This window comes from Bombina bombina, chromosome 4 (genome assembly GCF_027579735.1).
Source record: "Bombina bombina isolate aBomBom1 chromosome 4, aBomBom1.pri, whole genome shotgun sequence".
Taxonomy (NCBI): Eukaryota; Metazoa; Chordata; class Amphibia; order Anura; family Bombinatoridae; genus Bombina; species Bombina bombina.
In genome coordinates, this window is record NC_069502.1 from 1,229,455,174 (window position 1) to 1,229,474,140 (window position 18,967).

At 45.9% G+C, this 18,967-nt stretch overlaps 1 protein-coding gene across 1 annotated transcript in view; it reads left to right on the forward strand.

Moving 5' to 3' along the window:
• CUL9 (cullin 9) overlaps positions 1 to 18,967 on the forward strand; it is a gene marked incomplete in the record, with an annotated part of 1,346,550 nt that overhangs the window by 202,386 nt on the left and 1,125,197 nt on the right. The window contains 1 exon segment of the mRNA XM_053712774.1: positions 8,300 to 8,486. Within this exon segment, the coding sequence (XP_053568749.1) occupies positions 8,300 to 8,486 (187 nt within the window).

Consider the following 18,967-nt stretch of genomic DNA (forward strand, 5'->3'; position numbering starts at 1 on the left):
TTAAGTCAATACATTAGATAACCAATGCAAACCTGACCAGCAAGTGTCCCTCAGTTCTGTGGAGAGATCTTTATTGTTGCTCTCTGTCGATACCCTGTCTGCTGGAGTTGGTAGATAAATTAGTGGTCCTCTCTTCCTGTGGAGGTCTTGGGATTGGAGGGGGCTCTAGGCCCAATGAGTGAAAGAAGGGGCCAAGATCTTCTGTTACCCTGTAGATGGCTGTATGGTCTCCCTTAGTGGCTATAATACTTGTGGGGAAGCCCCAGCGGTAGATGATCTTTTTTTCTTGCAGGATGCTTGTAATGAATTTCAGCTCCCTCCTCTTTTGTAGTGTAGTTGGACTTAAAGTGAATGTAAATTTTCTCTTAATTAGTACTCAATATCAATTCACAATCATTGCATTAGTTAAAACGCATTATTTTTTTTACAAAAAATTCAAAATATCTATTTATATTTTATATGTAAACTTAGCTCCGTTTTCGTTTCTAACTCCTCCCATCCATTTCTTCCGGTATTTCGGCCACATTACGTATAGAGCGGCCCCTCCTGCTCTATTACGTATTTGAAAAGCTTGTTCAAGATTATTAGTTATTTTGCGCATGCGCTTAACACTAATGTGTGTGTCTAATATGCGCATGCGTTAGTACTGTTTACTAAATCTCTATCGGCACTGATGTATTATCATCTAAACAAGTGCTGGGAACGCATGCGCATAAAGAATTTCTGACGTCTCCGAAAAGGGGCTGGACGCCACGGGGTGTGAAATATTATTAGTAGAATAGAGTGTCAATCAACGTTGGATATGCGGTCCAAAATGGCGGGCGGAGGAAGCGAGTAAGACAATTCCGAATAAATAGATTTATATATCGATTAAATGGTAGATTAAAAAAAAACGATGAATTAAAGTCCACTTAATTTTGATTGTTAAACAATATGTGATTGGGCGATAGCATTGACTTTACATCCACTTTAAGTCCGTGAAGATCTGTAGAGGAACTCCAGCATGTGTAATCGGATGCTTGTTTCTACCATGTTTCAGAATCTCTTCTTTGTCTTTGAAATTTAGAACACGTAGAATGACATCTCGTGGGGGTGCTTTCGCTGGTGGTTTGGGGCGGAGCGCCCTATGAGCTCTTTCAATCTCGATAGCTGGAGACATTGGAGTACCTTTAAGTGTCCTAAATAGGTCCTGAAGGTAGCCCTGGAGGGCTGACGGGTGTATAGACTCTGGAATTCCCCTGACCCGCAGGTTATTCCGCCTGCCGCGGTTGTCAAGGTCCTCCACTTTGTCCATTAAGCTATGGATCATTTCGGTGTTGTATTGTGCCCTGGCCGAAGTGTCTTTTACCTCTTCAATGATATTTTCATGATTTTGTTCCACGCCGGCGACCCTGTGGGATAGGTCATTGATATCTTTCCTAAGCTCCCCAAAAAGACCTTTAACTTCTTCCATGACCCCTCTAATATCCTCTTTTGAGGATAGGTTCTGCAGGTCGTCCTTAGTAACATATGATGGGGGGATTATATTTGTTTCAGTCGTTTGTGTGGACGTACTTTGTGTGACATCATAATGTGGGTTTAATGTCTCCAGTGTAGAAGATTCGGTGGGTTTAAGGTAGGGATTCATATTGCGAGATTTAGAGGCTTTTTCCCCCACTGTATTCTTTTTGTGGGGCATTACAGAGTGATATGTCAGCTAGAATGCAGGATTGCCCACTGTTGCACTGTTGCACTATGAGGTTATCCTATTGCTATCCCCCTATAGGTTAGAGTTATTCCCAATATCAGGCAGGGGTATCTCTGGGTTTATGTGTAAGGGGCCCAGTATATGGAATATGATACACTCTGGGTGAAATGTTTATTAAATGAAATATACCCTTTTTGGCATATGTTGTATATTCCCCCCTCTGCCTGCCTGCGCTATTGCCGTTGCACAGCTCACTGTGAGCTGAGGGCAGGGTTCAGGGAGATCCGTTAGGCACAGGAAAGGTGAGGCTTGACGCTATTCTGAAGGGACAGAGTCCCGGTGAGAGGGCTGTATAATCTGCAGTCAGGTGGGTGAGCTGAGCCGAGAACCGCTCTCTCCACCACAGCAGCGCCACTACCGGATAGTATGCACAGCCAACAAGAGGGGCCCAATTACAGGTATGTGCCGTAGAGTGTGAGGGCTTTCTTACCCGGGTGTCCTTCTCTTAGGCAGGAGCGCTATCACTGGGATTACTCACCGCACAGGGGACTTCCCCCAGCGGGATCTGCCGCGGCTGCCGATTGCGATCAGGAGCCTCTTGTCCTGTGTGTCCGGTGTCCGTGACACTTAAGAGCAGCCTGTTTGTAGTGAAGATCGGCTTCTACGATGAGGGTCAGCGTCTGTGACCAGGGTTAGTGCTGCTGATCTCTGCCCGGCTTGCTGGGTTTCTGGTTGTGCTCCGGCTATGGCCTCTGTAACGTGGTCTGGGCGGTAATATCAATAAGGAGAAAAGTCCAGTCCCAGACCTACGCTTAGTCCAGTCTTGGTGAGGGCAAGTTCCCCTTGTGTTTTTGTTGTTCCAACGGCTCGGTCAGTTCCTAAGTTGCTGATAAAAAGTTATGGGCCTAGACATATAGCAGGAGCTCTAAGCTACAGCGGCCATCTCCCAGCGCGGCCAAGCTCCGCCTCCCAAAAGTTTGTTATTTTTAAATGGTACTGGTTTGTACTATTTACTCTCTAGCAGAAAAGTGATGAAGATTTCTGCTGAGAGGAAAATTATTTTAGCATGTTTTAACTAAAATCCACTGCTGTTCCCACACAGGACTGAGGAGTACCAGAAAACTTCATTTGGGGGAAACAGTTTGCAGGCTTGACCGCAATGAGGTATGTTCAGTCATTTATTTCTAGACAAGACTGAGATAATGCTAGAAGACTGACAAGATCCCCATGTGGGGAGGGTAAGCTATGTTCTGAGACTTAGTAAAGAATTGAATGCTTACATAACAGGGCTAATTAGGCTGGTTGACACTAATTCAGGGCAATCGATTATTTGTTTAAGAAATACTCGTTAGAGACACTTTTTTAAGCACTTGGGAGTGTTTTTCTGGAGTTATTATCCACATGGCAAAAATTTAGTCACTTGGAAGTGATTTTTGTAGGCCTCACAACTCCGGAGGGGAGGGGCCTAATTTCGCGCCTCAGGTGCGCAGTTAGAATTGAAAGTCAGTTCATGCTGCTTCACATGGAGGGTCCAGCTCTGCTGATTGAGGACCTAAAATAAGCTTTTCCCCCCAAAACTGATCCCTAAGGGCAGGTAGGGCCACAGCAGTAAGCTGTGGCAAGGTGCTGTAGTTATTTAACCGGTTGCTGGCTTTAGGCTGCTCCGGTTTGGGCATTAAGGGGTTAATCGTTCTGCAAATTGTGGTGCAATCATATTAAAGCCTTAGGTACATACTGTGAAAATTTCAAAAGGATTGCTGCATTTTTCACTGTTTTGTAAAATTGTGTGCTCTTTTTATTTCTTAAAGGCACAGTAATGTTTTTTCAAATTGTTTTTTATTTGATTAAAGTGTTTTCCAAGCCTGCTTCTGTACTCTACTAGTCTGTTAAACATGTCTGACACTAAGGAAAGTCCTTGTTCAATGTGTTTAGAAGCCATGGTGGAACCCCCTCTCAGAATGTGTCCCAATTGCACTAATATGCACTTTAAAGATCATATTGTTGCACTTAAAAGTGTGGCCCTAGATGATTCTCAGACTGAAGGTAATGAGGATAGTCCGTCTTCCTCTCCCCATGTGTCACAACCAGTTACGCCCGCGCCAGCGATGCCTAGTACCTCTAGTGCGTCTGCCCCTATTACATTACAACAACTAGCGACAGTCATGGATAATTCCCTTGCAGCCTTTCTTTCCAAACTGCCAGTTTGTCCTGCAAAGCGCAATAGCTCTGTTTTAAGAACAGATTATGAGCAGTCTGAAGCTTTGGTAGCCTTATCTGATGTGCCCTCACAACGCTCTGAATTGGAGGTGAGGGATTTGATGTCTGAGGGAGAAATTTCCGACTCAGGAAAGGTTTCTCATCAGGCAGAGTCAGATTCATTAGCGTTTAAATTTTAAATTGGAACACCTCCGCGTATTGCTCAGGGAGGTATTAGCTACTCTGGATTATTGTGACCCTATGGTGGTCCCAGAGAAGTTGTGTAAAATGGACAAGTACCTAGAGGTCCCTGTATACACTGATGCGTTTCCGATCCCTAAGAGGGTTGCAGATATTGTTTCTAGGGAGTGGGATAGACCAGGTGTCCCTTTTGTCCCCCCCCCCCCCCCCCTATTTTTAAGAAAATGTTCCCCATAACTGACCCCAGACGGTCCCTAAGGTAGAGGGGGCTGTTTCTACACTTGCTAAACGCACAACCATACCAATTGAAGACAGTTTGTTCAACAAAGTTTTCTTCTCCAACCTATTGCCTGCATTATTCCTGTAACTACTGCAGCGGCTTTCTGGTTTGAGGCGCTGGAGGAGTCGCTCCAGACTGAGACCTCTTATGACGAAATTATGGATAGAACTAAGGCTCTAAAGCTGGCTAATTCTTTTATCACAGATGCCGCTTTACAATTAGCTAAGTTAGCGGCAAAAAATTCAGGTTTCGCCATTATGGCGCGCAGAGCGCTTTGGCTCAAGTCATGGTCGGCCGATGTGTTGTCAAAATCCAAATTGTTAAATATCCCTTTCAAGGGAAAGACCCTTTTCGGGCCAGAATTGAAAGAGATTATTTCAGAAATCACCGGGGGAAAGGGCCATGCTCTCCCCCAGGACAAGCCTTTTAAGGCTAAAAACAAAGCTAATTTTCTTTCCTTTCGTAATTTCAGGAGCGGTCCGCTTCAGCCTCCACAGCTGCAAAGCAAGAGGGCAACGCTTCACAGCCCAAGGCAACCTGGAAGCCTTACCAGGGCTGGAACAAGGGTAAACAGGCCAAAAAGCCTGCAGCTGCTACCAAGACAGCATGAAGGGGTAGCCCCCGATATGGGACCGGATCTAGTAGGGGGCAGACTTTCTCTCTTCGCTCAGGCCTGGGCAAGAGATGTTCACGATCCCTGGGCTTTAGAGATTGTTACCTAGGGATATCTTCTAGAATTCAAGGACTCCCCTCCAAGAGGAAGGTTCCACATTTCTCGTCTGTCTACAGACCAGACAAAGAAAGAGGCGTTCTTACGCTGTGTAGAAGATCTACATACGATGGGAGTGATATACCCAGTTCCAATTGCAGAACAAGTACTGGGTTTTACTCAAACCTGTTTGTGGTTCCCAAAAAAGAAGGAACTTTCAGACCAATCCTGGATCTAAAAATTCTAAACAGATTCCTCAGAGTCCCATCATTCAAGATGGAGACCATTCGGACAATCTTACCTATGATCCAGGAAGGTCAATATATGACTACCGTGGATCTAAAGGATGCGTACCTGCATATCCCAATCCACAAAGATCATCATCAGTTCCTCAGGTTCGCTTTTCTAGACAAGCATTACCAGTTCGTGGCTCTTCCATTCGGCTTAGCCACTGCTCCCAGAATTTTCACAAAGGTGCTAGGGTCCCTTCTGGCGGTTCTAAGACAGCGGGACATAGCAGTGGCGCCTTATTTGGACGACATCTTAATTCAGGCGCCGTCTTTTCACAGAGCCAAGGCTCACACGGAGATTGTATTGGCCTTTCTAAGGTCTCACGGGTGGAAGGTGAACATCAAAAAGAGTTCTCTGTCCCCACTCACAAGGGTTCCCTTCCTAGGAACACTAATAGATTCGGTAGAAATGAAAATATTTCTGACGGAGGTCAAAAAGTTGAAACTTTTAACTACTTGCCGAGTTCTTCACTCCATTCCTTGGCCATCTGTAGCTCAGTGCATGGAGGCAATCGGATTAATGGTAGCGGCTATGGACATTGTCCCTTTCGCTCGGATACATCTCAGACCACTGCAACTATGCATGCTCAATCAGTGGAATGGGGATTATGCAGATTTGTCTCCTCAAATACAGTTGGACCAGGAAACCAGAGTTTCTCTTCTCTGGTGGTTGTCTCAGGATCACCTGTCTCACGGAATATGTTTCCGCAGACCGGAGTGGATCATTGTAACGACCAACGCCAGTCTGTTAGGCTGGGGTGCAGTCTGGGACTCCCTGAAAGCTCAAGGCTTATGGTCTCGGGAAGAATCTCTTCTCCCGATAAACATTTTGGAACTGAGGGCGATATTCAACACGCTTCAGGCATGGCCTCAACTAGCTGCGGCCAAATTCATCAGATTTCAGTCGGACAACATCACGACTGTAGCTTACATCAATCATCAGGGGGGATCAAAGAGTTCCCTAGCGATGAAGGAAGTAACCAAAATAATCAGGTGGGCGGAGGACCACTCCTGCCATCTCAGCAATTCACATCCCAGGAGTAGACAACTGGGAGGCGGATTTTCTAAGTTGTCAAACTTTTCACACGGGGGAGTGGGAACTCCACCCGGAGGTATTTGCCTAGCTGACTCAGCTATGGGGCATTCCAGAGTTGGACCTGATGGTGTCCCGTCAGAACACCAAGCTTCCTCTCTACAGATCCAGGTCCCGGGACCCCAAGGCGGCATTGATAGATGCTCTAGCAGCGCCTTGGTCCCTCAATCTGGCTTATGTTTTTCCACCGTTTCCTCTTCTCCCTCGTCTGATCGCCAGAATCAAGCAGGAGAAGGCGTCTGTGATTTTGATAGCGCCTGCGTGGCCACGCAGGACTTGGTATGCAGACCTAGTGGACATGTCATCTGTCCCACCATGGACACTGCCAATGAGGCAGGACCTTCTAATACAGGGTCCGTTCAAGCATCCAAATCTAGTTTCTCTACGTCTGACTGCTTGGAGATTGAACGCTTAATTCTGTCAAAGCGTGGTTTCTCTGAGACAGTTATAGATACTCTGATTCAGGCTAGAAAGCCTGTCACCAGGAAAATCTACCATAAGATATGGCGGAAATATCTTTGTTGGTGTGAATCCAAGGGTTACTCATGGAGTAAGATTAGGATTCCCAGGATATTGTCCTTTCTCCAAGACGGATTGGAGAAAGGATTGTCGGCTAGTTCCTTAAAGGGACAGATATCTGCTCTGTCTATCCTTTTACACAAGCGTCTGGCAGAGGTACCAGACGTTCAAGCGTTTGCACAGGCTTTAGTCAGAATCAAGCCTATAAACATGGAGTCTAAATCTAGTTCTTTCAGTTCTTCAAGGGGTTCCGTTTGAACCTTTACATTCCATAGATATTAAGTTATTATCTTGGAAAGTTTTGTTTTTGGTAGCTATCTCTTCTGCTCGAAGAGTCTCAGAATTATCTGCCTTACATTGTGATTCACCTTACCTGGTGTTCCATGCAGATAAGGTAGTTTTGGGTACTAAACCTGGTTTTCTTCCTAAAGTGGTTTCTAACAAGAATATTAACCAGGAAATTGTTGTTCCTTCTCTGTGCCCCAATTCTTCTTCGAAGAAGGAAAGTCTGTTGCACAATCTTGATGTAGTTCGTGCTCTAAAGTTCTATTTACAACCAACTAAGGATTTCAGACAAACATCTTCCTTGTTTGTTATCTATTCTGGTAAGAGGAGAGGTCAGAAAGAGACTGCTACCTCTCTTTCCTTTTGGCTGAAAAGCATCATCCGTTTGGCCTATGAGACTGCTGGCCAGCAGCCTCCTGAAAGAATTACTGCTCATTCTACCAGAGCTGTGGCTTCCACATGGGCTTTCAAGAATGAGGCTTCTGTTGAACAGATTTGTAAGGCAGCGACTTGGTCTTCACTGCGTACTTTTGCCAAATTTTACAAATTCGATACTTTTGGGAGAAAGGTTTTGAAAGCAGTGGTGCCTTCCGTTTAGGGTACCTGTCTTGTTCCCTCCCTTCATCCGTGTCCTAAAGCTTTGGTATTGGTATCCCACAAGTAATGGATGAATCCGTGGACTGGATACGCCTTACAAGAGAAAACAGAATTTATGCTTACCTGATAAATTACTTTCTCTTGCGGTGTATCCAGTCCACGGTCCGCCCTGGCAATTAAGTCAGGTAAAATTTTTTTTGTTTAAACTACAGTCACCACTGCACCCTATGGTTTCTCCTTTTTCTTCCTAACCTTTGGTCGAATGACTGGGGAGTGGAGCTAGAGGAGGAGCTATATGGACAGATCTGCTGTGTGCTCTCTTTGCCACTTCCTGTAGGAAATGAGAATATCCCACAAGTAAAGGACGAATCCGTGGACTGGATACACCGCAAGAGAAAAAGTAATTTATCAGGTAAGCATAAATTCTGTTTTTGTGTCCTAGCTGCAGGTTTTGTGAGTTCGAAGGGGCCCCTGGCTGGGTTTTCTCTGGAAATGTTGCTGGATATGCTGGAGAAAGTAAAGAAAAGTATTGGCGGTGCTGATACGCTTAGCTTCATAATTCAAGTCCTGGAGCAGAAGTTTGCAGAGGAAGCACAAGGAGCCAAATCGGAGTCTCGCTCTCATTCCAGGTGAGATTTTACATTCGTCTTGCACTCCCTGTGTGTTTTTTCTCTTTTTCTTTCCAATGGCATGGAGAGTCCATGATTCCATTCATTAATGTTGGGAATTCAACACTTGGCCACCAGGAGGAGACAAAGACAACCCAGCAAAAGCTTTAGATCCCTCCCACTTCCCATACTCCCCCAGTCATTCTTTACCTCTGCAACTAGGAGTTGTCGAAGATGGTGCTCTGAAGAAAAATTGGATTAAGTCCTTTAATTTGTAGTTTCCCTTCAAGATAGGACTGGTGTTAATGCTGGGTCTATGTAAACCTCTTATTAGGAGTTGAAGACAAAAATAGAGGGCGCCTCATAGTGTATATCATACAGGTAAATATGTAAACGTGCAGATGTAAGGCTCACCAGATATCGTTGCACCGTACTTTGACCGGTGCTAAAGAGCAGGCTAGTACTTTCAGCCGCTAGTACACTGATCAACGGTCCCAGGCAGTGATCTAGGGGAAAATCCATAAGTCTCCAACTGATTTTTCAGCAGGCAAAATAGTTAATCAACATGGATTTGTGAGAACCAATGCTGAGCCAGGTCAGCGGATAAAACAACTTCCAAAAGGTATAATAAAAACAATGCTTTATTTTCTTTGCAACGCGTTTTTCGACCAGTAGAACGGTCGTTTCATCAGGCATAAAAGACGGATACAAAATAGCTTCATGGGTAACATTATATACATGATTCAATTAAAAACAGGAAGTTGTAATTTAAAAAAAAACAAAACAATGGGAACAACAGATGTTAATCACATGTGATTTGTTTACTTTGTGTCAGCTTTAATTTGAAAAGGTTACCGATTAATTCACAAATGCTAGCATTTGCTTCCTCCTAGTAGTCTTAATGAAAAATGTATTGTTAATGCATAATCTGCATTATGTTTTCAAAGTTAGGATACAGTTTCAAATGTGTGCTTAGTGGTCTAATTTCCTTATATAAATTATTAGTTTGTTTCGCTAGCTGTGCTGGAGGAAAAATGAAGTAGAGGCAAAAGTCCAATATAATATATGTGAAAAATTGATGATCAGTTGTACTGACCTTAAAGGGACACTGTACCCACATTTTTTCTTTTGTGATTCAGATAGAGCATGACATTTTAAGCAACTTTCTAATTTACTCCTATTATCAATTTTTCATAATTCTCTTGGTATCTTTATTTGAAATGCAAGAAGGTAAGTTTAAATGCCGGCCCAATTTTGGTGAAAAACCTAGGTTGTCCTTGCTGATTGGTGGATAAATTCATCCACCAATCAAAAACTGCTGTCCAGAGTTCTGAATCAAGAAAAAAGCTTAGATGCCTTTTCTCCTACATTGGTGTGTCCGGTCCACGGCTTCATCCTTACTTGTGGGAATATTCTCCTCCCTAACAGGAAATAGCAAAGAGAGCACAGCAAAAGCTGTCCATATAGCTCCCCCTCTGGCTCCGCCCCCAGTCATTCTTTTTGCCGCTCTGAACAAGTAGCATCTCCACAGAGATGGTAAAGAGTATGTGGTGTTAGTTGTAGTTTTATTTCTTCTATCAAGAGTTTGTTATTTTAAAATAGTGCCGGTTTGTACTATTTACTCTACAACAGAAAGTGATGAAGAGTTCTGTTAAGAGGAGTATGATTTTAGCAACAGTAACTAAAATCCATTGCTGTTCCCACGCAGGACTGTTGAAACCAGAGAACTTCAGTTGGGGGGAACAGTTTGCAGACTTTTCTGCTCCAGGTATGACTCTTTTCTAACAAGACATAGTAATGCTAGAAGACTGTCATTTTCCCTTATGGGATCGGTAAGCCATTTTCTTAGACTTATAACAGAATGAAGGCTTATAAATGGGCTCTGTTACAGAAGCATTAGTTATTTTGTTGTGAAGAGCTTATTTCCCAGCAGCAATGCCTGAACCAGCCAAGCCAGCGCCTAAGAAGGGCTCCAAGAAAACCGTAACAAGTATCATTTCATAAAGAGTTAACTTTTTTTCAGCTTTTAGAAACTATTGTCTAATCACCTCTGGAGCCAGACTGCTAATTGATAAGATGAACTTGTAAACTTGTTATCTTAAGTACTGTAATCCTATTGTGGCCTGTCAAAGGACATTGCTCTCTATCTAACTGTGTGATGGGGGATTTTGTGCTCCCCCCCCCCCCCCCCTGGGAGTGCCCTGTGTGCATGTAACCTTAATAAAAAGCAGGCTGGGCATCCCAGTCCTGAGTTCTTGTTTGACCCTCAATCGCAGCGTTGACTCGTTTTTGTGGGCAGAAGGGTATCCTAGCTGTACTGCAGCTAAGGGAGATTATTCTATATTTGCGAGACTCATATAGAATACTATGGAAAGCAGCTTCTCCCCTCTTTAGCAATAGGGATCCAGGCTACTAAGCGGTCCATCTCTCAGCGAGACTAAGGGTAACCGTAACATTTGGCGGCAGCGGCGGGATTTTCCTGGATTTCCTAGGAGAGGTACAGAACGGATGGAGAGCGCTTACGAAACATTGAAGCATACAACCCTAAAGGATTTACTTGAAAGCAGAGGGGGGTACGCCAGCAACCGGCCGAGGAGAGAGCTGATCGCAGAATTGACCGAACTGGATCAGAGCTTCACAATGGCGGAAACACCGACCACGATTAGTGACGAAAAAACCAGGATTGTTCGGGAAAGGCTCTCATTATACGGGCCGAACCCCTCCATGGAATTGGTACAGCAGTTGATGGCGGAGGCGGACGAGGATATACGAGAGACTCGAGCCCACGAACTCAACCTAGCGAACGCACACCGCAATGCTGAAGCCCCGCAGGTAATCATCCCTGTCGAAAATGCTGGGAGGCCCAAGATACCCTATGCGGCATTTCGACCCTTCCTAGAGAGCGAGACAGGGATTGATGAATAAATGGCGGACTTCGAAAGGCAATGTGCCCTGCACCAGATTCCCAACAGAGAGTGGCCCACGATATTGTCTGGGAAACTATCCGGGCGAGCCCTGGAAGCCTTTCGTACTCTGGGTGCTGAGGAAGTTACACAGTATGAGCTAGTTAAGGAGACACTGTTGCGACGGTACGCTGTAACTCCGGACACGTATCGCCGACAGTTTCGGGGCACGAAAAAGAAGCCTAACGATACCAATATGGAATGGGCGCACCGAATGCGGAGAGCGGCAAATCACTGGCTGAGCGGAAGTAAAGCGGTGACTGGTGAGGAAATTTTACAATTGTTTCTCTTAGAACATTTTTATAATGGCATGGAACAGCAAGGGAAGGAATGGCTGCGAGACAGGCGGCCTTCTACCTTAGAAGAAGCAGCCAAATTGGCCGATGAACATTATGACTCCCGTCTTCACGAACCCATGAACTACCGAGCTCCAGCACGGGTCGAACCTAGAGAGGTTTACCGTGCACCCCCTCGTGCTGAATTCCGAGCCCCGGTGCCCACAGGGCCCGTCCGACACTCAGGACCACACAATAACAGCTCTGAGCGTCCCAGACCGACTTGCCACCGATGCAAGCAACCAGGGCATTTCATGGCTAGCTGCCCCCTTAATACGCACCAGACACCCAGGAATTACAATTACCCCTCTGGGTCCTATCGTCCGGCCCGGGCCCTCTGTGTTAACCAAGAGGCCCCTATGGAGGGATATGTGGGGCCGCTTCACGAGGTGGACCCTGTATATGCTGCCTCAGATAACCGCCAGCACCATCGGCAGAAGGTATGGCTCGAGGGGCGATCTACAGAGGGATTGAGAGACACAGGGGCTACTATCACGCTGGTACAGAGTCATTTGGTGCCAGAGCACAAGCGATCCGGACAGACTGTGGCCGTTAGAGTGGCGGGGGGGGATGTGTACAAAATTCCAACAGCTCAAGTGCATCTTGATTGGGGAGCGGGAAAGGGGGCTGTGAACGTGGGCATAATGGATAATTTACCTGCCGAAGTACTACTGGGCAACGATTTGGGCCCCATGACTTCTGCCTATGCTCCAGTATGCAACAACGAGGCGGACCCAGTGACTACATGGGCCCAAGCCCGGATGGAGCGAGAGCTCTCACCAGTGCGGGAGACACAGGTAAGACCTACCCCGACCTTGCCTGACATGTTAGGCCCCATACCCTGGGACACCCCAGATGCTTTCGAGACAGAGTCTAAGACTGACCCGACTTTACAAAAGTACCGGGAACGAGCAGAGACCGGAGGGGGCGGGGCAGATAACGAAACATTCTTATGGGAAAAAGGGAAAATATACCGCTGGACAGAGAAAAGGGGACAGCGTAGGCGACAGCTGGTAGTGCCCCACAAATACCGTCAAGAGATCCTCAAGATAGGCCACGACATCCCCTTAGCAGGCCACCTAGCCGTAACCCGTACCCTACACCGCATTACTCACACGTTCTTTTGGCCAGGGGTGCACGCTGACGTTAGAACTTACTGTAACACCTGCGATGTGTGTCAACGAGTAGGAAGGCGAGGCGATCACCCTAAAGCCCATCTAGTAAATATGCCCATTGTAGAGGAACCCTTCAGCCGGGTTGCTATTGACCTAGTGGGACCACTGGCTACCCCTAGTCCCTCCGGTAAGCGCTACATTCTTACCGTAGTGGACTACGCTACCAGGTACCCAGAGGCTGTCGCCCTATCCAACATACAAGCGGATACGGTAGCGAATGCACTAGTACAGGTGTTCTCCCGGGTAGGATTTCCAAAAGAAATCCTATCCGACCGAGGCACCCAATTTACGGCTGAATTGACCCAACAACTCTGGCAGGTTTGCAAAATTAAGTCCCTCCTGAGCTCCCCATACCACCCCCAGACGAACGGGCTGTGTGAGAGGTTCAATGGGACCCTCAAGCAAATGCTCAAGACGTTCACTCAGGAATACCGAGACTGGGAACGCTTCCTGCCGCACCTCCTATTTGCTTATCGGGAGGTGCCCCAGGAAACGACAGGGTTCTCTCCCTTCGAGTTGCTCTACGGAAGAAAGGTACGGGGACCCCTAAACCTGATCCGGGAGCACTGGGAGGGAGAGATGGAGGCTGACGGTGTCCCCATTGTGCCATACGTGCTGGAACTCAGGGACCAAATGGAGCAATTAGCCAAATCCGTGCGGGCTAATCTCCAGTTGGCCCAGAGAAGACAGAAAGTATGGTACGATCGGGGGGCCCGAAAGAGAATCTTCACCATAGGACAAAAGGTGTTAGTACTTAAGCCGGTGAAGACAGACAAATTGCAGGCGTCCTGGCAGGGTCCCTACCAGATCGTAGAGAAAAGGGGAGACACCACTTATGTGATAGCTAGCTGCCATGACAACAATCTTAGAAAGACATTCCATGTAAACCTGCTCAAGGAATATTTTGAGCGACCAGAGAACGTGACGGCCGTATGTTGTTCCCCTCAGGAAGACCCTGACAGTCTACCCATTCCAGACCTATTAGAAAAGAGTCTCCCCACAGGTATAGTGGCTCAGGTTCAGATAGGAGACCGACTTAGCCCCACTGAAAGGGAGCAGCTCAGCCAACTCCTCCAGTCCAAACACCTCACCTTCTCCCCGAAGCCAGGGTACACTACTTTAACCACCCACCAGGTAGATACTCCGGGACAAGCTCCCTTGCGCCAGGCTCCGTACCGAATCCCCGAAGCAGTTAGGACAGGAATGAAGAAGGAGATCGATGAGATGCTCCAGCTCAGGGTAATTGAGCCCTCCGATAGTCCCTGGGCCTCCCCAGTTGTCTTGGTGCCCAAGAAAGATGGGACCACCCGGTTCTGCGTAGACTATCGGAGGCTCAATGAAAAAACCGTGACGGACGCTTACCCTATGCCCAGGGTAGACGAGCTACTCTATCGTATAGCCAGGGGAAATTACCTGACCACTATTGACCTCTGCAAAGGTTACTGGCAGATTCCCCTGGCCCCGGAGGCTATCCCCAAGTCGGCATTCGTCACCCCATTCGGCTTATATCAGTTTAGGGTAATGCCGTTTGGGATGAAGAATGCCCCAGCTACATTCCAGCGCTTGGTGGATAGGCTCCTGGATGGCTTCCAGAGTTTTGCTTGCGCCTACCTGGACGACATAGCGATCCACAGTGAGTCCTGGGAGGACCACTTAGCTCATGTAGGAATGGTTCTGGATCAGATCCGGGCTGCTGGCCTGACTCTGAAGCCAGAAAAATGCCACTTTGGGATGGCCGAGGTACAGTACCTGGGTCACCGGTTGGGGTGTGGAAAGCAGCGACCAGAGCCGGCCAAGATAGAAGCTGTCGCCAATTGGCCCACCCCCATCACTAAGACTCAGGTCCTAGCCTTCCTGGGCACAGCAGGGTACTATAGACGGTTCGTACCAGACTACAGCACACTTGCCAAACCCCTGACTGACTTGACCAAGAAGAACTTACCTCGACAGGTCCTGTGGTCTCCCCACTGTGAAACGGCTTTCCAGGCTCTCAAAAATGCTCTAATTAACGCTCCTGTCTTGGCGGCCCCAGCCCTTAACAAACGTTTTATCGTCCATACAGATGCTTCCATGTTCGGGCTGGGAGCCGTCCTCAGCCAAGTAGGCGAAGATGGAGGGGAGCATCCAGTTGCCTACATCAGCCGGAAGCTCCTGCCCCGCGAAGTCAGCTATGCAGCGGTCGAAAAGGAGTGTTTGGCTTTGGTGTGGGCATTAAAGAAATTGACTCCCTATTTATATGGTCAGGAGTTCACCCTGGTCACCGACCATAACCCGTTGGTGTGGCTGAACCGGGTCTCTGGAGATAACGGCAGGCTATTACGTTGGAGCTTATCGTTGCAACCCTTCAATTTCACCATTACTTACAGACCTGGGAAACAGAATGGCAACGCCGACGGGTTGTCCAGACAAACCGACCTCAGCCCCGCATAACCAGCGGTCTGGACAGCCTTAGTCTGCCCCGAAAAGGGGTCAGACCGTGTCTGCCAGAGTGTTCCACAGAAAGGGAGCACTGTTACAGAAGCATTAGTTATTTTGTTGTGAAGAGCTTATTTCCCAGCAGCAATGCCTGAACCAGCCAAGCCAGCGCCTAAGAAGGGCTCCAAGAAAACCGTAACAAGTATCATTTCATAAAGAGTTAACTTTTTTTCAGCTTTTAGAAACTATTGTCTAATCACCTCTGGAGCCAGACTGCTAATTGATAAGATGAACTTGTAAACTTGTTATCTTAAGTACTGTAATCCTATTGTGGCCTGTCAAAGGACATTGCTCTCTATCTAACTGTGCTTCCCCCCCCCCCCCCCCTGGGAGTGCCCTGTGTGCATGTAACCTTAATAAAAAGCAGGCTAGGCATCCCAGTCCTGAGTTCTTGTTTGACCCTCAATCGCAGCGTTGACTCGTTTTTGTGGGCAGAAGGGTATCCTAGCTGTACTGCAGCTAAGGGAGATTATTCTATATTTGCGAGACTCATATAGAATACTATGGAAAGCAGCTTCTCCCCTCTTTAGCAATAGGGATCCAGGCTACTAAGCGGTCCATCTCTCAGCGAGACTAAGGGTAACCGTAACAGGCTCTATACTGGTTGACACTATTGTGGGCTAAATCGATTGATTTATATAATATTTATATGACTTTTGGAGTGTTTTGTGACTTTCAAACACTTTGGGAACGTTTTTATTACGCCTGGCAGTTGTTTAGACACCTAATCTAGTCAGGAAGGCCCCTTCACTCTGGTATGCAGAGGGAGGAGGCCTCATTTTCGCGCCTCAATTGCGCAGTTACTTCTAGAAGCAGTGCATGCAGTAAATAAACTGTAACTGGTTTGCTCATTTAAGGGGTTAAAGACTTGAAATTTGGTGTGCAATACTTTCAAAGCATTAAGACACTAGGGTGCAAATTTTGTAAAGATCGGATGTTTCCTTCATAGTTTTTCAAACATTCAGAAATAAAGTGTGCTCTTTTTATTATTTAAAGAGACTGTAACGGTTTTGTTTAAAAATGGTTTTATTGCATTAATAGCCTGCCAAAGTCTGTCTAACATGTCTATACCTTCAGATAGCATATGTTCTGTGTGTATGGAGGCCAAGGTGGTTCCCCCTTTAAATGTATGTTCAAATTGTGCCATGGCGTCCAAACAAAGTAAGGACAGTACTGTCAAATTTAATAAGGTTGCCCAAGATGATTCTTCAAATGAAGGTAGTGGGGATAGTTCATCATCCTCTCCTTCTGTGTCAACACCAGTTTTGCCTGCGCAGGCGATACCTAGTACATCTAGCACGCCAATGCTTGTTACTATGCAGCAATTAACTGCAGTAATGGATAATTCTATAGCAAATCTTTTATCCAAACTGCCAGCATTTCCCAGAAAGCGTGATTGCTCAGTTTTAAATACAGAGGATGAGCAAGTTGGCGCTGACGATAATTTATCTGTTATACCATCACACCAGTCTGAATTGGCAGTGAGGGAGGGTCTGTCTGAGGGAGAAATTTCTGATTCAGGAAAAGTTTCTCAGCAGGCAGAACCTGATATTGTGGCATTTAAATTTAAGTTAGAACATCTCCGCGCCCTGCTTAAGGAGGTGCTAACTACTCTTGATGATTGTGACTCTTTGGTGATTCCAGAGATATTGTGCAAAATGGACAAATTCCTAGAGGTCCCTGTGCACGCTGATGCCTTTGCGATACCCAAAAGGGTGGCGGACATAGTGACCAAGGAGTGGGAGAAGCCAGGTATACCTTTTGTCCCACCTCCTATATTTAAGAAAATGTTCCCCATTGTCGACCCCAGAAGGGACGCATGGCAAACAGTCCCTAAGGTTGAGGGGGCAGTTTCTACGTTGGCCAAGCGCACAACTATTCCCATTGAGGACAGTTGTGCTTTCAAAGATCCTATGGATAAAAAATTGGAAGGATTGCTTAAAAAGATATTTGTTCAGCAAGGTTTCCTTCTCCAACCAATTTCGTGCATTATTCCTGTCACCATGGCGGCGTCTTTTTGGTTCGAGGAACTAGAAAATTCGCTCCATAAGGAGACTCCATATGAGGAAGTCATGGACAGAATTCACGCACTAAAGTTGGCTAATTCCTTTATTTTAGATGCCACTTTCTTCTGTTAAGTGTGATCAGTCCACGGGTCATCATTACTTCTGGGATATTACTCCTCCCCAACAGGAAGTGCAAGAGGATTCACCCAGCAGAGCTGCATATAGCTCCTCCCCTCTACGTCACTCCCAGTCATTCTCTTGCACCCAACGACTAGATAGGATGTGTGAGAGGACTATGGTGATTATACTTAGTTTTATATCTTCAATCAAAAGTTTGTTATTTTAAAATAGCACCGGAGTGTGTTATTACCTCTCTGGCAGAGTTTGAAGAAGAATCTACCAGAGTTTTGCTATGATTTTAGCCGGAGTAGTTAAGATCATATTGCTGTTCTCGGCCATCTGAGGAGTGAGGTAAACTTCAGATCAGGGGACAGCGGGCAGATGAATCTGCATAGAGGTATGTAGCAGTTTTTATTTTCTGACAATGGAATTGATGAGAAAATCCTGCCATACCGATATAATGTCATGTATGTATACTTTACACTTCAGTATTCTGGGGAATGGTACTTCACTAGAATTACACTGTAAGAAATACATAAAGCTGTTTAATAACTAGAGATTATGTTTAACGTTTTTGCTGGAATGTAAAATCGTTTTCATTTGCTGAGGTACTGTGTGAATAAATGTTTGGGCACTATTTTTCCACTTGGCAGTTGCTTAATCTGTTTTTCTGACAGTTTCTGTTCTCCCTCACTGCTGTGTGTGAGGGGGAGGGGCCGTTTTTTGGCGCCTTTTCTATGCATCAAATATTTCAGTCAGCAACTCATTGTATTCCCTGCATGATCCGGTTCATCTCTACAGAGCTCAGGGGTCTTCAAACTTATTTTGAGGGAGGTAATTTCTCTCAGCAGAGCTGTGAGAATTATAGTTTGACTGAGATAAAAAACGTTTATTCTGTAATTTGTTTCCTGCTTTCAGAATTTGTTATCTTTGCTAATGGGATTAAACCTTTGCTAAAGTTGTGTTGTTTACAAGGATTGAGGCTATAACTGTTTCAATTTATTAATTTTCAACTGTCATAGATCTTCTGTGCTTCTTAAAGGCACAGTACATTTTAATATTATTCTAATTGAATTGTATTTCCAAGTTGCAAGTTTATTTGCTAGTGTGTTAAACATGTCTGATTCAGAGGATGATACCTGTGTCATTTGTTGCAATGCCAAAGTGGAGCCCAATAGAAATTTATGTACTAACTGTATTGATGCTACTTTAAATAAAAGTCAATCTGTACAAATTGAACAAATTTCACCAAACAACGAGGGGAGAGTTATGCCGACTAACTCGCCTCACGTGTCAGTACCTACATCCCCCCCTCAGAGGGAGGTGCGTGATATTGTAGCGCCGAGTACATCTGGGCGGCCATTACAAATCACATTACAGGATATGGCTACTGTTATGACTGAGGTTTTGGCTAAATTACCAGAACTA